General features: G+C 51.5%; 1 protein-coding gene across 3 annotated transcripts in view; it reads left to right on the top strand.

Annotated features, from left to right (window-relative positions):
* Positions 1-24,937, top strand: part of FAM178B (family with sequence similarity 178 member B) — a 103,280-nt gene that overhangs the window by 38,764 nt on the left and 39,579 nt on the right. The window contains exons 9-13 of one of the 3 annotated variants that reach the window (XM_070474487.1): positions 6,141-6,260; positions 11,107-11,221; positions 18,843-18,924; positions 19,195-19,344; positions 19,564-19,661. In XM_070474487.1, the coding sequence (XP_070330588.1) occupies positions 6,141-6,260; positions 11,107-11,221; positions 18,843-18,924; positions 19,195-19,344; positions 19,564-19,661 (565 nt within the window). Of the gene's footprint in view, positions 1-6,140; positions 6,261-11,106; positions 11,222-18,842; positions 18,925-19,167; positions 19,345-19,563; positions 19,662-24,937 lie in introns of all 3 variants that reach the window. The other 2 variants (XM_070474483.1, XM_070474490.1) reach the window with 2 other exon arrangements.

The following is a 24,937-nucleotide window of genomic DNA, read 5'->3' as shown; positions in this document are numbered from 1 at the left end:
AGATAAAGCGACCCTGGCCGCGACATTCTCTGGATATTTTTTTAAGTGGGTGTGACATTTAGCTTTCAGAACAAACTTGTTTTGTTTTCATGAGCAGTGTCTTCAGAAGCTTTGTCCTGCCTCCCTTGATCTTCATGCGTTTTCCCTTTGTCCCCAGAGCTCCAGGATCGTAGTCACTGCAAGTTTGGGGCTCTCTTGGACATGCCCCATTTTGTGGGTGACTTTCTTTTCTGTCATTGCTTGCATCCTCTCTCCTTCCTCCTTTTCAACCCTCCTTCCTTCCTGCCTCCCAGATAATATCTATAGGATTACTTCTTATAAAAAAAATAACAGGGACTTCCCTGGTGGTCCAGCAGCTAAGACTCCACAGCACTCCCAATACAGGGAGCCCTGGGTTCAATCCCTGGTCAAGTAACTAGATCCCACATGCCCCAACTAAGAGTTCACATGCCGCCACTAAAGATTTCAAATGCCCTGATGAAAATCAGAAGACTCCGAGTGCTGTAACTAAGATCCAGTTCAGCTAAATAAATGATTAAAAAAAAAAATAATGCCAAAAGATGACCAATAATCTCAGTAGCCACGAAACATGTTTTTATTTTCTCAGACGTGCTCTACGCATCAAGCGCAGAACATTCAAATAGGACAAGAGAAAGGTATTTGAAAAGCGAACGCCAGCTCTCCACCCATTCCCCACAGCCCTCTCCTCTCCTCATGATTAATCAACAGCTTCTTGTAATGATTTTCAGGAGCGGAATTAATGCACAGTCCACTTAGTGTGTGTTCTTGTATTTATGGGTCTATTTGCACCATCTCTCTTCTGTCACGTTGACATTTATCTGCAGTTGCCTGCTGTGGAGAGTTACTCTTGTAAGAGTTTCCCCACTGTCTCCCGGATGTCAGGAGAGGCCACAGGCCACGCGGAACAAGTCAGGCAGGGTCTTCTCCAGAGTGGAGGGAGAGGAAACAACCCCCCACCCCGGGTGTGAAAAGAAAACATCAACCCTTATATTTACATTTTAACTCATCTTTTTAAAGACAGTTTTGTTGAGGCATAATTTACATACCTTAACATGTATGCATTCAGCATGCACCACTTACACACAAACACAAACATAGACCCATAAAACTCTGACCACAATCAAAATAATAATGTCCGTTGTTCCGGGCTCTCAAGCTTTCCGGTGCCTCTTTGTCATTAATCCATCCCTCTCCCCTTTTATACCTGGGAAACTATCAATCTTCTTTCTGTCACTCCAGATTAGCTTGCATTTCCTATGCCTGCATGCGTGCTAAGTCACTTCCATCGTGTCCGACTCTCTGCGACCCATGGACCATAGCCCACCAGGCTCCTCTGTCCATGGGATTCTCCAGGCATTTTCCATAGTTTTGTATAAATGGGACCATGCAATAGGTACTGGGTTTTTTTGTCTTGCTTCTTTCAGTTACTTTGAAATTCACCAGCACCGTTGTGTGTATCAGTAGTTTGTTCCAGTCGCTAGCTCTGTGGTGCTCCCTTGTGGGGCAGTTCCACAGTGTGTTCATCTAGGCACCTCTCATTGGACATACTGGCTGCTTTCAGTTTGCTGCGGCTGCTGAGTCACTTCAGTCGTGTCCGACTCTGTGCGACCCCATAGACAGCAGCCCACCAGGCTCCGCCGTCCCTAGGATTCTCCAGGCAAGAACACTGGAGTGGGGTGCCAATGCCTTCTCCAGGCTTTCAGTTTGGGATTCTCCAGGCTTTCAGTTTGGGCGCTATTAAAGTAAAGTCGATATAAATGTTCTCGTGTAAGTCTGTGTGTGGACCCTTAGGGTAAGCATCTCTGCGTCAGTAGGCTGGGTCATATGGTCGACGTGTGTCTAAGCCGCTAAGACCGTGCTGCCCTGTTTTTCTCTAAAGTGGAACAGTTTCCCCCCAGCCATGCTCCAGTTGCTGCATGTCTTCCCCACCACTTGGCTCAGTCAGTCTTTTTAAGAGGTATGTAGTGGTAGCTCATTGCAGTTTAATTTGCGTTTCCCTATAGCATGATCTTTGCATTGCCTCAGTTGCCGTCTGTATATCTTCTTTGGGCTCCCCTTTGTATATCCTTCTTTGGGCTTTGGGTGGGGAAAACCATGCAGCAGTCCGGGCTGCCTTAGGACCCAGGTGGAGTTCGGCAGTCAGGTACCAAGTTCTCACCTGAGGGGCAGGTGCTGAGCACTGAGTGTTCTTCTCAGTGTTAGTAGTGTGGTGCTGGAGAAGACACTTAAGGGACCCTTGGACTGCAAGGAGATGAAAGCAGTCACTCCTAAAGGAAATCAACCCTGAATATTCACTGGAAGAACTGATGCTAAAGCTGAAGCTCCAATACTTTAACCACCTGATGCAAAGAGCCAACTCATTGGAAAAGATCCTGATGCTGGGAAAGATTAAAGGTAGGAGGAGAAGGGGACGACAGAGAATGAGATGGCTGGATAGCATCACCAACTTAATGAACATGAATTTGAGCAAATTCCAGGAGATAGTAAAGGACAGGGAAGCCTGGCGTGCTGCAGTCCATGGGGTTGCAAGGAGTCGGATACAACTTAGCGGCTAAACAATAAGTGAAGCATATGTGAAGCACCTGGTATACAGTGGACTTTCAGAATGATAGCTAGTATCGAAACAAAAAATAGGAAGTTCCCTGGCCATCCAGTGGTTGAGACTCCGAGCTGCCAATGCAGGCGTTCAGTCCGTGGTGAGGAACTAAGATCCCACATGCCGTGCAGCACAACCAAAATAAATAAATTTTTAATGTATTTCTTTATGAATCAGAGATCATTAGATAAACCGAAGGAACTAAGCAGCACGAATGTTCTAAATACTCTCTGTACTTCCTCTTAATTTCTGTAGTGTTTTATTTTGGCCATGTATCTCTCACCCTATTCTCAGATGGCTGGGTTTTATTTTTCCGTATTCTGTTTTCTCACATGGTTTTTAAGCAATCAAAAACTTCTCGGTCTCTAGATCTGGTTGACACTGTCTGCTCTTCGCTGCTTTATGAGTTGTCCCCACTTCACCTGCTCCGCCTACCACAGTGGGCCAGGCAGTCTCCAGGTGCGGGGCTGGCGGGGGGCGGGGGGAAGCAGTCCATTCAGAGCCTCCTGGAGCTGAGTGGAGGCCCAGGCTGTGGACAGCTGCCCCTTGGGTCTCCCACAGCCTTGTTGCTTGTGGGTCACACACAGGCGGGGAGCACTTCTGTATGGGGTCCAGGGCCCACTCTGTGTTGGTATGTGGGTGCCGTTTACTCCTGAACTTCTCAGGGCAGCTGCCCCTGTCCCCAGGCCCAGAGAGACAGGCCAGGATCCAGTTCTTTCTTAAAGGCTTTTTTTTTATGTGGATCATTTTTTTTTTTAAGTTTTATTCAATTTGCTACAATATTGCTTCTGTTTTAGGATTTGTTTTTTTAGCCAGGAGGCATGTGTCATCTTAGCTCATGGACCAGGGACTGAACCCACACCTCCCTGTATTCGAAGGTGAAGTCTTAACCGCTGGCCCACCAGGGAAGGCCCTAGGGACCCAGTTCTGTGGGCCAGCTGCACTCAATCTCCATCCTGACCCTGATGGTGCCACACGAGTGTCATGTAGACCCAAATGGGCAGGAAGACACTTTGAGGACCACCCAGGAGACCCGCCCCCGACTCCCCGGCTCCCTTGAAACTGTCATTGGCTCAGCACAGCCCCTCCAGAGTCCCCAGTTGGAATGCAGCAATAACAGTAATTCAGCTTCATAACTGAGCCTCGTTTTTGAAACGTATTATTGTCTGCTGTGATGATAAACGTGATTTCATTAAGAATAAGAGCTGACTCTTCTAGAGAGCTCATGCCAGCCCCAGAGCCCTGGGCTCTGCCTATCATTCAGTCACCACAACCATCCAACAAGTAGATCCTGTCATTTTCCCATTTTACAGGTAGTCAGGGGGCTTAAAGGGGCTTCCTGGGGGCACGGATAGTAAAGAATCTTCCCGCAATGTGGGAGACCCAGCTTTGATCCCTGAGTCAGGAGGATCCCCTGGAGAAGGGAATGGCACCTCACGCCAGTATTCTTATCTGGAGGACTCCATGGACAGGGGAGCCTGGCGAGCTACAGTCCATGGGGTCACAAAGAGTCAGACTCGACTGAGTGACTAACACTTTCACTTTCAGGGAGCTAGAAAGACTGAGCTTCACAGTCTTCGTATGAAGTGCACAGTCTCCTGTGTGGTTAGCCTGACCCCCGATCCAGCTCATTTTATCTTTTTCTCTGTCTCACCGCCTGTGCTCCAGGCTCACTGCCCTTCTCTCTCCCCATTTGTCCTCCTGCTACAGGGCCTTTGCACGTGTCGGTTTTTCTGCCCAGATCTCCCTTCCTACCTCCCAGCAGTTACGTGGCTTCTGCATTTTCCACCCCTCCTCTCTGACACTGCCTGCTGACATTGCCTCTTCAGGGCCGTCTGTGCTGCCCCCGCCCCCACCGCCTCTCCTCTGCTCTCACGCTCCTTTCCCAGCCTTCGTGGCCCTGCTTATAGCTGATGTGTGGATTGTTTGATTCATGTCATCTCTCCCAGTGAGCTGTGAGCCCCAGAGCTCAGGGACCACGTCTCCGCTTGTTTTTGTTTTAGCCTTCGCTTGCGTTCCTGGCAGGTCCGAGAGCCAAGCACACAGCTGGACATGGACTAGACCCATTGAATGGGTGGATGCGTCTCAGGGACCATGTGTGTTGCCCACAGCGGACATCTGCATCCCTTCCCACCAGCTCCTCCCATCCCATGCGGTCAGTGGTTTAAGAGGCTGCCTGTCTGCCCCTCCAGCATCGGGACATGGGGTCCGCTGGCCCCGTGGGGGCCGCATTGCACGTGTGCTCTGCCCTCACTCAGCCAGCATCTTCCGGGTTGATTCTGGCTGCTGCAGTTCTTAGCTGTGCCTGAGCTTTACTAAGTATGGGGCCGAGGTCTGGTCCTCCAATACTGGTCTGGATGCATCCTGGGCGCAGGTACCTTAAAACCTCCCTAGATGATGCCACAGGCAGCTGGCTTGGGTGCAAAGATGGAAGCCCTGGGTGTGATGTGGAGCTGGGGCTTCCTTCCCTTGATTCCTCCCCTACCCCACCCACACTATCTGCCAGAGCAGGTGAGGATGGGCCCCACAGTGCTGCGGCTCTTCTTAGCTCAGTGGTTCCTGAACTTGGCTGGTATTAGAATCACTTGGGAATTCTTAAATTCTACCGCCCAAGCCACACCCATGCTAATTAAACCACAGTCACTGGGGGTGGGACACAGGCAGCAACAACTTTTGAAGCTGCTCCCTGATTCCAAAGTCGGGAGACAAGTCGGGAAGACAAATTCGGGAAGCACTGTATTAGGTTCCCAGTGGGGCCCCAATCCAGAACACACCCTCAGACCATAGGGCTCTGCTGCTCAAGGTGCTGTGTGGGGAGACCTTTTCCTCTCTTGGTCTTGTTTTCTTAGAGCTCTTTGTTTGTGGTGTTTATTTTTTTAGAGTAGTTGTTTAGTTGCTAAGTCACATCCAGCTCTTTTGCAGCCCCATGGACTGTAGCCCACCAGGCTCCTCTGTCCATGGGATTTTCCAGGCAAGAGTACTGGAGTGGGTTGCCATGCCCTCCTTCAGGAGATCTTCCTGACCCAGGGATCAAACCCACATTTCCTGCATTGCAGGCGGATTCTTTACCACTGAGCCACCTGGGAAGCCCTAAGAGTAGTTTTAGGCTTACAGAAAAATTGATGGGAAAGTACAGAGTTCCCCTCTATCCCCCACCCCAGTCTCTTTTAGTAACATCTTGCATTAGTGCAGTATAATTTGATCCATTACTGATCCATTGTTTTTGTTTTTTTTAATAAATGAGGGAACTTAAAACAATTTAATTTATTTATTTGGCTCAGTAGGCTTCCCTGGTGGCTCAGACGGTGAAGAATCTGCTTGCATTGGGAGCATGGAGTCTTAGCCCTGGACCACCAGGGACGTCTCTGCTGAGCCATTATTATGAATGGAAGCTCACGGTATGAACTGAGGTCTGCACTCTGCCGCACAGCGTATGGCATGTGTCTCCCTCCCCGCCACATCTCTGCCGCACAGGATGCGTGCTTCAGTCGCGTCTGACTCTGTGCAACCTTATGTGCTCCAGCCCACCAGGATCCTCTGTCCCTGGAATTCTACAGGCAAGAATACTGGAATGGGCTGCCATATCCTCTTCCAAGGGATCATCCTGTCCCAGCGATCAAGCCCATGTCTCCTGCGTTGGCAGGTGGGTTCTTTACCACTAGCACCACTGGGGAAGACCCATCAGATAGATTAGTTCCAATCTAAAAATCCTCTGTGCTCCTCCCTCCCTCCCTACCCCTGATAACCCCTGATCTTTTTACCATCTCTATAGTTTGCCTTTTGCAGAATATCATATAGTTGGAATCATACAGTATGTATCCTTTTCAGACTGGCTTCTTTCTTGTAGCAATATCCATTGGACATTTTTCCATGTCTTTTCATGGCTTGATTGTTTATTTTTTTATTGCTCAATGGGTTTCCATTTTCTGGATGTAGTTTATTTGCCTATTGAAGGACATTTTGGTGGCTTTGGTGTGTCATAGCTTTTGACAGTTAGGAATAAAGCTGCAGCTTTATTCATGTGCAGTTTCTGAGTTCATCTGGCTAAATAGCAAGCAGTGTGGTTGCTGAGTGGTATGGTAAGAGTATGTTTCGTTTTGTAAGAAACTTGTCAGGCTGTCCTCCAAATCGGTCATACCATCTTGTGTTCCCGTCGTGAGTGACTGGGAGTTCCTGTTGCTCCATATACTCAGGAGCATTTGGTGTCTTCTTCATTTCATTGTAGACCTCAGGACCATTCCCAAAATAGCAGGTTCAGGAATCCAAAGGTAGAGAGAACTGGTCAGCCTTGCGTTCAGGGATGTTACTGGGAAGCTCTTTGTTTGAGTCTGAATCTGTCTCAAATTCTTGCTTTTGAAACTTGAGGGCAGTTTGCAGCTGCCTTCCTGATTCACACTGAGGGGGCCTGGCATCCTCACAGACAATGCAGGGATGCATACTGAAGTGGCGAAGGGAGGAAGTGGTTGCCTGGAGGTGAGATGCAATGGCTGGCCTCTGGCAGCCATCCTGGGCCACCAAGTGGTCCCTAGAAGAGGCACCTGTGGAGTACAACAGAGCAGCAAAGCCACTGAAGACCCCACACATCAGTCAGTCCCCGCACACTGTGGCCCACCCACCTCCAGACTTCCCTTACACCAGAAAGTAGTGAAACTCCAGTTTGTTAAGCCCAGGTGGGTTTTTTGTTTTGTTTTGGAGCTCTTTGTTACTTGCAGCTGAACCTAATTCTAGCAGATACCAGGGGTTCGGTGGTTTGGCACAGAGCAGGTCTGTCCTACACATGGGCCTGGAAGGCTCTCGGTAGTGTTACAAGATGGCAACAGTGGTGTGAGTTACAGAGGGCAGCAGGGAGGAGAGGTGGCCTGGGGATGGCCTCACGTGCCCCACACACACCCTCAGCTTATGGATCAATGGACCAGGAGCTGACCGAGCCCCTGTGTGTGTGTGTGAATAAGTGGTATGTGTGCATGTGTGCGGAGATGTGTGAGTGGTGTGGTGTGTGTGTGGGGGGGATGTGTATGTGTGATACGTGAACAGATGGGTGTACATGTGTGTGGAGATGTATGAGCCCTGTGTGTGTGAATAAGTGGTGTGCATACATGTGTGTGGAGATGTGTGAGTGGTGTGGTGAGTGGGTGGATGGGTGTATGTGTATGTGGTGGGGTGGGGGTGTGAGTGGGTGATGTGTGTGTGTGTGCAGTGTGTGCTGAGTGGATGGGGGTGTGTGTGTGTGTGTGTGGTGGGGGTGTGTGAGTGGTGTGTGTGTGTGTGGTGGGGATATGTGTGTGTGGTGTGCGCTGAGTGGATGGATGGGGGTGTGTGTGTGGAGGGCGGGTGCAGGCTGTGTTACGTGCAGGGAGGCCGTGGGGGGAGAGGGCCTGAGCCCCGGGGGCGCGGTGAGAAGAGGGAGAGTGACGGGGCCGGCAGTGAGGGTTGCGGAACCGAGGAGGAGCAGGAAGGAGACCCGAGCAGCGCAGGTCTGGAGGGAGACAGGTGTGAGAGCCGGAACAGCAGCAGTGAGTGGCCTGGGTCAGGATGGGTTCCTCGAGGCCCTGGGGCGTGGTCCTCTGGGGTGAGCCCTGAGGGCAATGAAATGCTCATGTTTTTGGAACATGGACTTGATGGGATTTTGTGTTTCTACCACGTATGTGGCAGATTCCTCTGATAACATCCCCCTTGCCCTGGAACCCAGGGGACAGGCCCGTCCCCTCCCCTCCCATGTCTCCCCGTCCCCACTTCGCCCTAACCCTGACGCACCCCCGGGCTTGGCACCAGCTCCAGCCCCACAGGCTCCTGGCTGGACCCAGGCTTCTGCAGGGCTCTTCCTCCCGACCATTACATCACTCTGCACCACGCTGACCCCCTCCCCTTCCTTACACGCCATTTACACCTCCTGGTGCAGCTTGTTTAGCTTCCACCACATGGTCTGTTTCCTCACCAAACCTTCAGCTCCATGAGACCAGAACTTCCGTCACCTCTGTTCTCTTACTGTTTGTTGACTAAATAACTTTTTTTAGGAAGCCATGGCAGAGGGGCTGGAACTCGGAGGACTGAGGGGCTTGCGGGGGTGTGCGTGGTTTCCCCACGGAGCCAGAAGAGTGGCTACGTGAAGTCAAGAGGCTTCTGAGGCGCAGATGGAAAAGTCGCTCTTATTTCCGGCCTGTGCCTCTTTTCTCCGCCCCCGCCCCCACACCCCCCCCCTCTCCAAGCCTCCGCTCCGTCCCAGGAGAGCTTTCAGACTCAGCCTCTCAACCGAGCCCAGATGCGCTGGCTGTTGGGGCTGGCATTGGAATCAGCCGAGGGCCCCGGTGCTCCCCCGGGGGATCACCTCAGATGACCGCGCCGTGGGCGTACAGAAATCGAGTTCTCGAGACTTTTCTTCTGTGTCAGCTCTCCAGAAAATCCTCACTGGGGACGCACAGTGCTTGGGAGAAGCTGAGTGCCTGGCCTACTTACAGGCAGCGTTAATTACGGGCTCCTGGGGGCCTGTTGTCACTTAAGCAGCTTCCTGGGCTGTCAGTTTGACGGGGACTGGTTTATCCCGGGGCCACCCAGACCCCTTTCTCTGGAACTTCTCCTGGCCCCTCAGCCCTGGGGGAGTGGGGGTGTGCAGTAAATGGCTGGGCAGGCACAAGGAAAAGGGTGAGGCCTGACTGGGCCCCAGGCCAGCGGGGTCTGCGATGCTGTCAAGGGCTTTACAGGAGCAGAGGCACCTGCAGGGGCCACCATGAGGAGGGGGCTTGGAGGCTGTAGGGGCAGGATGTCGCCGCCCAGCCGGGCCTCCCTGGGTCCTCGCCCTCAATCAACCGGGTCCTCCCGTCCCTGGCTAGGTCACCAGCCTCCCACACAGTCCCCCCTCCCACCCACTTCCCCAGCTCGGGCTAACAGCCCTCTTTCATTGTGTTTTGCAGCCTTCATTCTTCCCAGCTTGTTTGCAACTCAGGCAAGGGGTATTATTACCGTTCTCTGACTTGTTAAGTTGCCCAAGAGGAAAAAAAAACAAGAACGTTTTTCCTCCTCCCAGAGTCTCATTACCTATTGGGTGAGCCTCAACCGATATACGTTTCCAGAGAGAGACACTCAATGCCACCATCCCCGAAGACACGTCCCTGGCTGGGACCCAGACCCTCAGCCGGCCGCCACACAGGACTGTGGCCAAGACGTCTCAGTGCCCTGTTTCTGGCTAGACGCGCCATGCTCTTTCTTGCTCTCTGCCACTTCCGTCCCTTGGCTAGGCATGGGCTTTGTTTCCTATTGCCTGTGCTGTCTGCCCCCTGCCGCAGCCCCCAGTTAAGTCTCTCTCGCCTGAGCGGGTTCCCCACCTTTCACCAGCTCTGGGTTTTATGGCAACATACTCTGCTGTATTGATGTATCCACCTGGCTTCTCCACCTCCTAGACCATAAGCTCCCTGAGGTCAAGGGGTCTACTGGGTCACCTTTTAGTCTTTGGCAGCTAGCGTGGTTCCTACACATGGTGGGGTCCATCAAGGGGTGCCCATGGGAGGGGAGGCTCGCCCTCCAGAATGGTGAAGGTTCAAGCTGGCACTGCTCTTGGTTCTGGATTCCTGCAGCTCACCCTCCATCGGACCTTTTGTTTGTGTTCTCTTAACGCTGCCAGCCTGTCCTGTGACTTGTCACCAGTTTCCCTCTTAGTCATCTGCCACTTGGTCAGGTTTATGTAGGATGCAGTCATTCACTCCATTGTCTATCCATCCCTCCATCCATCCCGTTTCCTCCACACGCCAGCCACCCTGAGTCTGCAGGGAGGAATGGCAGGGACCTGGCCCCTGTCTTCGTGGAATGTACATTCTAACAGGGAGACACAGACAAGCGGCAAGCAGATCTGCAAATAAGATCATGTGGAGGAGGGAGAGCGAGGGGCCAGCGCGGGAGCCAGGAAACAGATTCCATCTTTTGCTTCTCTATTCTCCTAGTTCGGAAAATATCCTTAAGTTGAAGGAGGAAAGGCTCTCCAGTCGTAAGGTTTTTCCCCTTTGTTGAGGAGGTCAGATGATTGCTCCTGTCCTGTTAAGAGAGAATGGTCCTCAAAGCTCGAGCTTGCTGAGAAAATGCCTCCAGGACTGTGGGAAGGCCCTCCCGCAGGATCAGTGCACCTGGCAATGCCCAGACATTGCCCCAAGGATGCTACTGAGAGTCCATAGTAGGTGCCAAGCTGAACACTCCAGTGGTGGAGAGTGCAGGGCTGGGGAGCCTTGTGTCTCCTGTCTTGTGGTTTGGAGACCTCTGGTTGGGGACTCAGCACCTGGCTCAGCTCAGGGCAGCTGATGGAGCTGGTGAGGGCCTGTCTTCCCCAGGCCCACATGTCAAGGTGGCCATAGCTTGAAGATGGGAGAATGAGTGTCCAGGTTCCCAGAGCACCCGCAAGTGTCTGCAACCACTGGAGGCTTCACCCTCCAGGAAACACCTGTGCCACCCAGGAGCGTGGCCCGCCCTGTTCTGCCCCCTGACCCCCGCCTTCTCTGCTCTGACAGGTGGGGACACGAGCCTGTGGTGCCCCTCGCTGCAAGAGATCTCAGCCACGTTCCGCAGCCTCGGAGCCCAGAGCCCTGCTCTGCAGCCCCTGGGGCCCACGCAGCACGCTGGGAGGTGAGTACTCCCCACCGTGGCACCCTTCCTCACATGGCCACGGCCGCTGAAAGCAGTTCAAACCTATCGAATCGTGTCCATTAAACATGTGCAGTACCAATTACACCTCAGGAAAAATGTAAAAAAAAATATGTATATATGTAACCCAAAAAGCAGACTCTTCTAAACATACTGGGTTGGGCAAAACATTGGGGTTTTTGTGTTACATCTTACGGAAAAACCTGAATGAACTTATCAGCCAACTGAATACATTCATGTGCCTGATGCTCAGTCGTGTCCTACTCTTTTGCAACCCCACGGACTGTAGCCCGCCAGGCTTCTCTGTCCATGGGATTCTCCAGGCAAGAATACTGGAGTGGGCTGCCATTTCCTTCTCCAGGGATCTTCCTGACCCAGGGATTGAACCGTGTCTGTTGCACTGGCAGGTGGATTCTTTACCACTGCGCCCCCTGGGAAGCCCACATATTCTTGCCTGGAAACACTAAAGTATTTCCTCTTTCGTAAATGTAGTACACCTGACCGGTCACTCTGCAGAGCTCCATTGACATCATTGTTGGTGATAGCCGGGGCTCAATGAGCATTTCACTAGTTAGAGAATGGAGAGATTTCTTCTGAAATCTGGAAATTATGTGCATTTTTTTTTTTAAGTTAAAAAGTCACCAGACTGTTGGCTGCAGACTCCAGACTCCAGCCCAAAGAGGGAAGCACAGAGTCTGCGGGGCCACAGTGCGTCATACCACGGGTGATCGGCGTGTGAGTCCCCGTGCTCGCAGCTCAGGGCAGCGATGGGAAGAACCAGGCACAGCCAGGTCTTACTGCCCTGGTGGCTGGCATTTGCTCCTTTCCCTTCCTGACTCACAGCTCTTGCTGCCCCTCCTCTTCCAAGACGTGTCCCAGTCCCTTTGGTCTGTCTCCAAGCCCCTCCTGATTACCTAATATCAGCTCATGGCCAGCCAGGCACAGTTTTATGTGGAAAGTCTACAATGCCCCATTCTGTGGTGTTGGAGCCCCCATTGTGCACTGGGTTTGGGGTGGGTGGGACAGTGACGCTAACTGGTACAGTACATAAATGACTCTTGTTGGATGGATGGCGCACTAGATCTGGGTTGTAAAGGCATCCGTTACAGTGCCATCCAAGCTTTTTGTTGAGACTTCTCTGAGCAGTAGGTTTGAGACTTGACTGTTTAGGGGGCTTCCCAGGTGGTGCTAGTGGTGAAGAACCCACCTGTCAATGCAGCAGACATAGGAGTTGCTAGTTCGATCCCTGGGTCAGGAAGATCCTCTGGAGGAGGGCATGGCAACCCGCTTCAGTATTCTATTTCTGCCTGGAGAATCTCATGGACAGAGGAGCCTGGCGGGCTGCAGTCCATAGGGTTGCAGAGAGTTGGACACTGATGAAGCAACTTAGCACACACGCATGCACTAGGACCCTGGACAGGCTGAGCCCCCTCCCTCCTGCCAACTAGCCCTGGGGCCCCCTGTGGTGGGCGGACGAGCCTCTAGGGCACGGCCAGAGCTTTCTCAAGAACCTGTTGCACCACTGTGTTTGGTAATTGTCTGCCAAGCCAAACCAGACCAAACCGCCCTCGCTCTGCTATAAATACCCTGTGCTTGTGCCAGCCTGTCCTGCGCCTGCTCCTCCCCCCTACCCCCCGCGTTCGTACCAGGTGTAATAAGTTACTTGCCTCTTCCCCAACGCGGAGCTTCAATTGAATCACCTTCTAGGAGGAAATCAGGCAGAGAATTACACTCAGAAAAAACAAATATCCATGAAGGGGAGGGCCTGGAGGGCCTGAGGATTCAGAGGAGCTATTTCCGACCACTTGGAAAGGGGTACACACCTGGTGTCCGCTTGGAAAGTGCGAGGTGGCCCTAGAGGCTCTTAACCTCCTTGTTTACTCTGCAAAGAGCCATGCCCCCTAACCTCCCCCTTCCCCCAGGGCCAGGTGATCTGTGGAAGTGTGGCCATTTCAATGCATCATTTCACATACTTCAGGATGGCTCACTTGAGCGATAAAGCCTCTGCCTGCAATGCAGGAGACTCAGGAGACCTGAGTTCCATCCCTGGGTTGGAAAGATCCCCTGGAGGAGGAAAGGGCAATCTGTTTCAGTATTCTTGCCTGGAGAATCCCATGGACAGAGGAGCCTGGTGGGCTACAGTCTGTGGGGTCGGAAAGAATCGGACACAGCTGAGCAGCTGAGCACGCTAGCACAAATACTTGAGAGCGAAACCCCAGCACGAAGGCTTCCAGCTTCTCAGCACCCTGTGGGAGCAAGGCAGGGCCCTGTGGTCCTAGGGCAAGGCCCAGAGTGCCGCAGCCCCAGACAGCTGTTCTGACACCCCTGCCCCTTTCCTTGGGCCCCCCACCTTGGGATGGCTGCTGGCACACGCTCTCCACTGAGGACTCAAAACTGGCCCAGAGCATCTGGCCAGTGGCTTGCCCCTTTAAGACTGCCCCTGTACACATTGCAGCTCTATAAGAGGGGCTGGGACCACCTGCCAAGCCACTCAGCCTAGAGGTGTTCTTTGGGGACTATTCCTCCTTTCAAGAGGCAAACAGGTCCAGGAGAGACCACTCAGGTGACTTCCCTGGGGTGGGGGATGGTGAAGTGCTGGCTTGCTTCTGTGTTTGGGAAACTCGGGGTGTCTCAGGGTTGGAAGACTCTTCTAGAGCACTCAGGGAACATCAAGAAAGTTCTGGCATCTCCTCCACCAAGGCTGTGGCATCCTTCACAACTCCATGGGCCACAAGAGCATCTTCAGGAAAGGCGCTCCTCTCTGCATCGTCCTCGTCCTCAGAGGCTCATCCCATGTCCGTTGGTTCCGCACCAGGTGCCTCTCTGTTGACCTCCAGGGATGTCCCCATCCAGGGCTCCTCTGAGGCACCCACACGCTGTCATGGCCGAGACTGGAAATGAGGGCACATGTGGGCCCACGGCTGGGCCATCTCTCCAGTCTCTACAAGAAAGACGGGTCTCTCACCGGCTGTTCCTAATCTCAGATTTCCTTGAAACTCATCACCATCTCATCGAATGCTTCAAGATTTTCTTCCAGAAGGAAACAACCCTGCTGCTGCCAGACCACGTGCATCATCTGACGTCTGCTTTATTGCAGATAGAGTTGCCCTCTGCCCTGTGATGAGCCTGGGGAGGGAGACAGCCAGCAGAGGAGGAACCAGAGTGTGAACGCTGGACGGGAAGCAGATGAGCGCCTGAGCATCCTCAGAGGGGACCAGTGCCACACTCAGCCATACAGACTTTTCATCATGTGTCCTCGGTCTCACCTGGAAAGAGAGGGAGCAGTGGCTGGTCCTCCTGGGCTGCTCCCTGACTGCAAAGCCCAGAGGAAGAGCCCTGGTCAGGTCATAGGTGTGTGTGCACGCTTAGTTGTGTCCAACCCTTTTGTGACCCCCTGGACTGTAGCCTACCAGGCTTCTTTGTCCATGGAACTGTCCAGGCAAGAACACTGGAGTAGGTTGCCATTTCCAACTCGAGGGGATCTTCCTGACCCAGGGATCGAACTCCCAGCTCTTGTGTCTCCTGCACTGGCAGGCAGATGCTTTACCACTGCGCCACCTGGGAAGCCCCAGATCACAGGTCCAGCCCCTGAAGACCAGCAGCCCGCTGCTGTTGCCGGGGGCTGATAGCCTTCATCCACTGGGTTCTCTGAGAGGGAAGCCTGGTGCAGAGGCCAGTGGGCTAAATAAATGACAATCAATCCATTGAAAGGGCATCCTGTCAAGTGTGGGGGTGGTTGCCTTGAGACAGAGTAATTGGATCCAGGTAAAAGTTGCTCCCCTCCCCGCCGCCCCCCATTAGCTCAGCATCGATTCCTCTTCATTGCCTTGACCTCGGTCACTAGATCCCAGCTGACAGCTCTGGTCTGGTTTAGCAGTGCCAGCCCGGGAGCACGCCTTGCCCACAGGCTGTGTGGTGGGCCCCTGACCCCCAGCTAGACTCTCGGTTTTACCGTCTTCCCAAGGAGAAGGAGCAGAGGGTCACTTTCACTTTATTTTTTTTTTTTCTCAAATAGTAATAGGGGAAAACAAATATAGAAGCCGACACGCTTCTCTTAAGAGTGGAGAACAATACCTTTGCAACCCAAACTCTAGCTCCTGGGTGCTGGCCACAGGCCAGGAACCCTAACTCTGCCAGGCCGGTGTCAAGGCTGGGGGTGGGGGTAGGGAAAGCTGCTTTGCTGGTGGGGCTGGTGGTGGGACCCTCAACTCGATTCCAACCTGCTGAGTCCAGGAGAAGAGTGGGCTCCTTAGACTGTGAATTCCTCTTCTCCGCGGCAGAGGCCTAGGGATCAGCCGATGCCACTTCCCAGAATAGCAGTCTCAGATGCCGCGTTCCAGGCGAGCGGCTCCTCAGAGAGGCAGGCAGGGAAGGGGAACCCGTTATGTTGCCTGCTGGCTGTTCCCAGCAGAGGCAGCCTGGGGAGACATGGGGCGCAGTGCAGCGGGGGCGGGTTGGGGGGGGTGTGGGTAGCGGGGAGGCTATGTGTCCTTCCCACTTGGAAAGCCTGGCATTCTGTCCATCCCCAGGAGGAGAGACCCTTGTCACAGACACACTTCCCCTCCCCAGCTCCGAGAAGATGAGTCACCAGCCCACAATTTCTGCCCTCTTTCTCCCCCTGGCAGCACGGAGCTGTCTGAGAGCCCCCTCCACTTGGGCAGAGTCACAAAGCTGGCTCTGAGGCTTCCTGCCTCTTCGGGCAATCTAAAAGCGTTCCCTCCCATGCTCGCACGGCTCCACGCAGGCTTACGGACAGGTATAAGCCAGGACTCCCCTGCGACTCTGACACAGGCCCAGTGCGTGAGCCCCAGTCTCCCCCGTCTGTTCGTGTTCTCTGAACTCACAAATGCTGAGGAAGAGTGGCCTGGAGAATGGCCCAGCCCAGGCCTATCTAGGCCTCGCCCCACCCCTCCACTCCAGCAGTGATTTTTGACACCGATTTCCTGGGTGCCTAGAGACGGCATTTTTCTTCCCTCTCCGAGAAGCAGCATAGACAAGTAAAGAAGAGCAGAGCCTGTTCACTGGAGCATCTGGGAACCGTGGCCAGGGCGGCGACCCCAGAGGCTGTTACTGTCGGCAGTGTTGTCGTCATCACTGATGACATCATTTGTAAGGAGTCCCTTGTTAACAGGAACTCCAAGCTAGTTAGTAAGACTACAGGAGTGGAAGAGACAGCAAAGGGAGACTTGTCATAAAGTCATCCTACTTGGATTTCCCTGGTGGTCCAGTGTTTAGGAATCTGCCTGCCAATGCAGGGGACATGGGTTCAATCCCTGGTCCAGCAAGATTCCGCATGCCATGGGGCAGCTGAGCCAGTGTACCACAACTACTGGGCCGGTGCTCTGGAGCCTGTGTACTGCACCTATTGAAGCCTGTGCCACGAGCCTGTGCTCTGCATGAGAGAAATCACCGCAATGAGAAGCCCACGCCCTGCAAGGAAGACCCGGCACAGCCAAAAATAAATAGCAAATTAATTTTTGAAAAGCCACCTCACTTATTTGATGCCAACAATATACACGTGGCCAGAGAAAGAGCATCGTTTAGTAAGGACACCCCAGCTCGGCGTGTCACCCGGGGAGCTTGTGCCTGGCATGCCTGTGCAGAGGGTGATGTGAGTCTGCTGTGCTGCCAGCAGCTCCCTCCCTGTAGGGCTCTCGCCAAACTGTGTGTGACTCTGGTCTTTAAAGAGGGTGTTTTAAATGTGACCCTGGCCTCTGGCTTCATCCAGGCTGTTTGCTAAGAGGAATCTGGCCATGCCAGGCTTGTCTGTGGACAGCATAGTAGTGGAACACCTTTGGAGGGGTTATTGAAGATCTCTTTCAGTCTAATTTCACCTTACTTGCAGACTTTGGAAGGTAACCTGACATAAGCTACAACGGAGTGTGCTTTTCCGTGTATGCACAGACTCACCACACCTGTGTGGACAAAGAACGCTTTTAAGTGAATTTTCTTTATTTACTTATGTATTTATTTTTGTTTATGTTTTTAGCTGCACTGAGTCTTTGTTGCTGCCAGCAGGGTTTCTCTAGTCGTGGCGAGTGGGGGCTACTCTGTAGTTACAGTGTGCAGGCTTCTCATTGTTGGGGAGCTCAGGCTCTGGGCACAGGCTTCAGTAGTCGTGGTGCCTAATTGCTCTGCAGCATGTGGGATTTTCCCAGACCAGGGATTGAACCCTTGTTCCCTCCATTGCAAGGCAGATTCTTAACCGCTGGACCACCAAGGAAACTCCAAACAATGCTTTTGAGGAAGAGTTTGCAGGAAGCATTGGAGTATGATTCTTCAGGCTTCCAAGCCCCAGAAAACTAAAGCTGGGGGCCCTCCTGGAGTGACAGTGCTGGGATGCCAGCCCCTGAGAGGCACCGGTGACTCCACGAGCTGATGTTCACCCCCTTGTGCAGCTGTCTCCCACCCGGAGTCAGACTGGCCCACGTGGCCAGGGGAGACCACAGAGGCAATGTCACCTCCAAGGTTAGCTTCTAAGCCTCTGTCTTAGGTGGGCATCTCCTCTCTCTCAGCTCACTCACTTTAGAGAAAGTCGGGGCAAGTTAGGGAACCCTGGGGTGAAGCTCCATGGAAGGACTGAGGCCGGTGACCCCCAAGTGACCTGAGAAGCAGTTCCTCCAGGCCAGTCAAGTCTATGCTGACAGCAGGCACCCCCCCCCCCCACGAAAGCCTTGGGGGCAGCCTCCCCAGAGACCCTTAGTTAGAGCCCCCTGGCTAAGCTGCTTCTGGATTCCTGATCCTCTGAAACTGCACAGGATAATATGTATTGGTTGTTTTTAAGCCTCTCCATTTGGGGGGAGTAATTTGTTACATAGCAGTGGATGACCTTTTCATTGTGTTCATGACAGTGACATTTTATTGTCTTGGGCTTTAAAATCATTGCAGACGGTAACTACAGCCACAAAATTAAAAGACTCTTGCTCCTTGGAAGGAAAGCTATGACAAACCTAGGCAGCATATTAAAAAGCAAAGATATCACTTTGCCAACAAAGATCCATATAGTCAAAGCTGTGGTTTTTCCGATAGTCATGTATGGATGTGATAGTTGGACTATAAAGAAAGCTGAGTGTCAAAGAATTGATGTTTTTGAACTGTGGTGTTGGAGAAGACTCATGAGAGTCCCTTGAACAGCATGGAGACCCAGCCAGTCCATCCTAAAGGAAAGCAGTCCTGAATATTCATTGGAAGGACTGATGCTGAAGCTGAAACTCCAACACTTTGGCCACCTGATGCGAAGAGCTGACTCATTGGAAAAGACCCTGATACTGGGAAAGATTGAGGGCAGGAGGAGAAGGGGACGACAGAGGATGAGATGGTTGGATGGCATCACCGATTCAATGGACATGAGTTTGGGTAAACTCTGGGAGCTGGTGATGGACAGGGAGGCCTGGCGTGCTACAGTCCTTGGGGTCACAAGAGTTGGACATGACTGAGCGACTGGACAAGTGAAAGACCCGCGCACATAGGGCACCGGGGCCCTGGGTTGAATGGATCATCGGAGAACTCTCTTCTCCAGCGGCACGGCCTCCCCCTCTGCCTCACTTCTTCCCTTGTGCCTGCCTCTGACTGCTTCCCTTCCTTTGTTTTTGTCTCACCCTAGCGAGGCCAGCCTGAGCCGCAGTGAACAGCAGGACACCCTCCAGGAGATGGCCTTGGACAGCAGCCTGAACTACATCTGTAAGGTGAGTCCCACCCAGACCCACTCAGCATCAAATTCAGTGGCTCCCACTGGGCACCGTCACAGGCACTTTGCTGACTGCCAGGATCGATGCTACAGAAGCTGGCTCCCTCCACGCCTGTGCCTGCCCCGACGACCCCGGGGGTTCGACTTCAGGCCTTGTTGCTTTTCTCAGCTCCTTCCCAGCACAGTTGGGGGCTCACAGTCCCAGGGAGGCACCCCCGCCCTCGCGCTCTCTCCTCTCCAGTTCCTGACACTGTGTGCACTGGCCCAGCCAGTGGCCTACACCGACCAGAACCTTCTGGACCTGATTGAGCTGCTATGCCGTGCTGGCCTGGACACCAGACTCCGCCTGCTGCCCAGGACCGACCTCCAGCAGCTCCTGCTGCAGCTCCTGGAGAACATCCGCGAGTGGCCAGGAAAGGTGCTGTGGGCCCCTGAGTCAAAGCCCAAGCCCCAGCCTCACCTGTGAGGCCCCCAGCAGGGACCATGCTGCTCCGGCGGTCCTCCCTGACCTGGCCTCTGTGACCCCCCTCTGCTCTCCAGGCCTCCCTGCTGAGTGGGCTGGCGGGGGTGGGGGGGGGGTCAGGGTAGGAGGCGCCTGCCTCTGGAAAGCCCACCTGGACGCCCTCTCACCCCGCAGCTCCGGCAGCTGTGCTGTGCCCTGAGTCGAGTGTCTGATCACCACCACAGCCTGCTGGCACTCGTGCAGCTCTTCCTGGACGTAACCCCCCGGAGCAGGTGGGTACTGCTCCACCTCCATCTCCTCTCCCTCTGAGGCTCATCCCCACCCCCGTGACACCCTGTGGGGTGTGGGGGAAGTCCCCAAGACCTCCCCCTCGAGCCCAATGTCAAAAACCCAGGAGCAAGAACTAAAAATACAACTCACTAATGACTTCATTACCAAATGGGAAAAAAAGCCTCATTTTCTTAACACGGTCTTATTAGCAAAACAATTGCCTTGTGCAATTAGCCTCAGACTCAGCAGCACCCCCACCCGCCTTCCAGACTGCTCCCTCCCCAGTCCTCGTGGAGGTAGGGTTCCCCCTCGCCATTCAGACATCAGCTGCACAGTGTCCCCTCATCAATCCCCTTGACGCCTCCCTCTCAAACTCTCCGTTCATCATTCTATTTTCTGCGCAGCACTGATCTCGGCCAGAAATTTCTTTACATTTGTCTCCCTTTTTAAAAAATTTAACTTGTGGCTCCGCTGGGTCTTCCTTGCTGAGTGAGGGCTTTCTCTAGATGCGGTGAGCGGGCTTCTCCTTGTGGTGGCTTCTCTCGTTGCAGAGCACAGGCTCTAGGGGCTCAGCCATCAGCAGTTGCAGCCCGAAGGCTCAGTAGTTGCGGCCCGTGGACATATTTGCCCTGAGGCATGTGGGATCTTCCCAGACCAGGGATCAAACCCCTATCCCCTGCACTGGCAGGCGAATTCCTCCCTGGACCACTGGGGAGGTCCTGCTTGCTCCTTGTTCGTGGCTGCCTCTCGTCCTCATCCCCTACAGTGAGCAGGCCCCTTACTGGGGTCACTGTTGTATCACCCCTCATCCAGAACAGAGCCTGGCACACTGTTGGCACTTTGTAAATTCTTCTTGAGTGAATGAATGTGCCAAACAAACAGCCTGCAGGGAGATAAGAACCAATTTTCTGTACCCACTCCAGGCTCCCTTCTCCCCTCCTTCCTTCTCCCACTTGAGGGCACAGCCCAGGGAGTCCCTCTCGCTGCCCTGTGCAGGCCTCTCCCCATGTCCCCTCCTCTCCTCTCTAGGTCTGTTTGCAGCTGCTCCTGCCTAGAATGGCACTTCCCTGGCGGCATGGTGGTAAAGAATCTGCCTGCCAGTGCAGGAGACCTGGGTTTGATCCCTGGGTCGAGAAGCCCTGGAGCAGGAAATGGCAACCCACTCCAGTATTCTTGCCTAGAGAACCCACGGCCAGAGGAGCCTGGCAGGCTACAGTCCATGGGGTGGCGAAGAGTCAGACACAACTCAGCAACTAAAGAACAACCATCACCACCTAGAATGACACCTCTTCCCACCTTCCAACCAGGCTGTCCTGGATCCCCTCCAGGGAGAGCCGAAGCTTTCACAGACAGTCCCAGCTCCTCCTTCGCAGCCTGTCTGCTCTGCGGCTGCACCTGATTGTCATGGCTCTGCTTGGCCTTGCTCCCCATCGCCTGCACTGAGAAGTGCAGAGGGCTGAGCCTGGCCTCCAGGGCCCCTTGTGCTCCAGCCCAGGCCATGTGGTTTGTGTTTGTTGTTTTCACTTTGACATGTATGTGTATTTACTTACATGTATGTAAGTGTGTCTATATGCTGGCAGACCTCATTTGATTGCACTTCACAAATACTCCATTTTTTCCAAGTGAAGCTTTGTGGCGACCCTGCATTGAGCGAGTCGGTCAGTGTCATTCCCCAACAGTATCTGCTCACTTCATGTCTCTGTGTCACATTTTGGTAGTTCTCGAAATACTGCAAGCTTTTTCCTTATTATTATATTTGTGATGATGGTCTGTGATCAATGATCTTGGATATTACTATTGTAAAAAGATTAGGACTCACTCTCTGAAGGCTCAGATGATGGCGTTTTTTAACAATGGAATGTTTTTAATTAAGATAGGTACATTATTTCAGACGTAATGCTGTTGCACACTAATAGACTACAGAATTAATACAATTTTTGAAAAAATTTTATTGAATTATAGTTGAGTTGCAATGTTTTGTTTACTAATAATTTCTGCTTCACAGAAAAGTGACTCAGTTATACCTATGCATATTCTTCTTCATACTCTTTTTTCATTATGGTTTATCACAAGATATTAAATATATATACTGAGCTATACAGTAGAACCTTGTTTATCCATCCCACATATAACAGTTTGTTTCTGCTAATCCCAGATTTCCAGTACTTCCCTCCCCCCAGCTTCCTCCCACTTGGCAAACATAAGTTTGTTCTCTATGTCTGTGAGTCTGTTTTTGTTTGGTAGATATGTTTATTTGTGTCATATTTTAGATTCCACATAAAGTGATATCATATGGCATTTGCCTTTCTCTTTCTGATTTACATCACTTAGTGTGGTAATTCTCGGACCATCCATGTTACTGCAAATGGCATCATTTCATTCTTTTTTATGGCTGAGTAGTATCCATTGTATATATGTACCATATCTTCTTTCTCTATTCATCTATTGATGGACATTTAGATTGTTTCCATGTCGTGGCTATTGTAAATAGTGCTGCCATTAACATAAGGGTGCATGTATCTTTTCCAGTTATAGTTTTGTCTGGATATATCCCCAGGAATGGAATTGGTGGATCATTTGGAAACTCTATTTTTAGTTTTCTGAGGAACCTCCATGCTGTTTTCCATAGTGGCTGCACCAATTTACATTCCCACCAACTGTGTAAGAGAGTTCTATTTTCTCCACACCCCCTCCAACATTTATTGTTTGCAGAATTGCTAATGATGGCCATTATAACTGGTGTGAAGCGATACTTCGTTGTTTTGATTTGCATTTCTCCAATAATTAGCAATATTTACTATCTTTTCATGTGCCTATTGGCCATCTATATATCTTCTTCGGAGAAATGTCTTATTTAGATCTTCAGCCCATTTTTCGATTGGATTGTTTGGGAGTTTTTTGTTATTGAATTATAGGAGCTGAGTGTATATTTTGGAAATTAAACCCTTGCCAATCACATCATTTGCAAATATTTTCTCCTGTAGATTTAAGTACAACTTTTATATGCACTAGAAAATCAAAAAATTCATGTGACTTGATTTATTGTAGTATTCGCTTTATTGTGGTGGTCTGGAACCAAACTTGTAATTTCTCCAAGGTGTGCCTGAATGTAAGTGTGTGTGTGTGTGTGTGTGTGTGTGTGTGTGTGAGATGAACTGCATTATTTTCCATAGCTGCATAGTATTCCCTGGTTGTGCACGCAGCCGTTCCCTGGTTATGATATTTGTCCAGTATGCAAGCTTGTGCATCTATGCAAATACTTCAATAGGATAAGTTCTTTGAAACTGCAATCCTGAAGTATGAATAGTTAAAATTTCGTCTCCAAAAAAGAAGCTGTACTAATTAATAATAGACGTGAAAATGCCTGTTTCTCCACACTCTTATTAACACTCTCATTCTCAGTGTTGTTTTTAAGTTTTAGTTACTCTGGTAAGTGAAAAGTCTCATCCTGTGATTCTAATTTTCATTTCCCTGGTTGCCAGTGAAACTGAGAATCTTTTTCTGTGTTTCCTTTGGTGTAAATTGTCTCTTGATATTACTCACCCATTTTTCTATCCGGTAATTTTTCTTCTTCTTCTTTTTTACGTATTTATTTATTTGGCTGCATCTGGTCTTAGTTGAGCCGTGTGGGATCTTCACTGCATCACCTTTCGTTGCAGCTCACGGACTCTCTAGTTGTGGTATGAAGACTCAATAATAGCAGTGTCAGGCTTAGTTGCTCTGCAGCATGTGGAATCTTAGTTCCCCAGCCAGGGATCAAACCTGTATCCCCTGCATGGCAAGGCAGACTCTTAACCACTGGACCACCAGGAAGTCCTTCTTCTTAATTATATTGATTTGTAAGTTGCATATTACATATGTTTTGGGCACCATGTTTTCTCCTAAGCCTGTAAATTGTCTTTTTTAAACCTTTGTGTTTATTGTTTCACAAAATGATTATTTTTCCTTTTTCAGTAAACTTTTCATTTCAGAATAGCTTCAGATTTTCAGAAAAGTTACCGTGCATAGTACAGAGGGTTGATTTGTAATTGACTCTTTCTAGCTTGAAAAGGAAGGCCTTCCCCACCCCAAGAGCATAAAAATATTGTGTTCTATTTTCCTTCAGTACTTATATAACTTTGTTTCTTTTGGCTCCTAATCCCATCTGGAATCCATTTTTTGTAGGTACAAAACAGGGATCTAACTTGATGTTTTTCCCCACCCTCAAAGAGCCAGTGACCCAACACCAATTCTTTTCAGTCTTAATAATCCGTCACTTCCCAAAAGATTTGAAACTGCTTTTGTCATATCCTGAATTTATGACATCCTTCATCTGTTAGCCAAACTGCGATTTCAGGTTCCAGGAGTCAGTGTCTTTCGGAGGGCGTCTGTTTGGAGCTCCCGTGCCCTTGGCAGATGCTCCTTGAATACTTGGAGTGAATATCGTGGAACAGACTTACCTGCTTTCGAACAGACACTCCAAGTAGGGTAAACCCTGCTGTTGAGCACTTTGCTGAGAAAGAGGGCTCCTCACCAGGGTGGATATTATTTATTCATTTATTTAGAACTTGTATTTCTTTTTTCTAAATAGCTAAAGCACTCCAGTTGGACAAAATTCAACAAGGACCAGGGAGCGCCTCTAGAAAACGCGCCCGTCCCCCTGCCCCCACGCCTGTGCCACCCAGCCTGTCCCCGTGTCTCATCTGCTCTTGCATACAGCTTGTCCTCCGCGCCCCCCCCGCTTCCACTTCAGCACAGGTTTTGGCAGCCGTTCCACACTGGATCGGAAAGAGCTCCTAACTCTCTTCCACAGCTGCCCTGTGTTTCCTGTGGTCTTAGTTAGCTGCCCCCTCCCCTCACCATGCCCCCGTGTTGGTGGCCTTGTCCCCTCCCTCGCGGGCGGCTGCCCCACTGGGCTCAGACCGACCCCGGGGAGGAGGCCGTATTATTGTACGGGGGCTGCCACTATCTCTGCCGAATAGTTAAGCACAAAAGATCAAGAACACTCACCAACACTGGTGTGATGCCCGCGCTCTCCCCGACCTCCTCAACCAGGGATGCACTGTTATGCTGAAGGCAAAGTGGAGCTTAGCAGTGAAAAATGAGAGTAAAAGGCAGCCCCTTCTCCCACAACCGTCGCCTCTCCATGTCACCTTCCAAGGCTGGCCGCAACTTACAGTCTCTAATCTCTTGCCAGTTTGACCGTCCCCATGCTGCCCTGCGGCAGGATCTTGCTTCTGGTGCACATCTGGCCCTGTCACTCCTTCGCTTAAAATCCTTCAGACTTCTATGCCCAGGA

This window comes from Odocoileus virginianus, chromosome 2 (genome assembly GCF_023699985.2).
Source record: "Odocoileus virginianus isolate 20LAN1187 ecotype Illinois chromosome 2, Ovbor_1.2, whole genome shotgun sequence".
Taxonomy (NCBI): Eukaryota; Metazoa; Chordata; class Mammalia; order Artiodactyla; family Cervidae; genus Odocoileus; species Odocoileus virginianus.
This window is presented reverse-complemented; position numbering and strand designations above follow the sequence as displayed.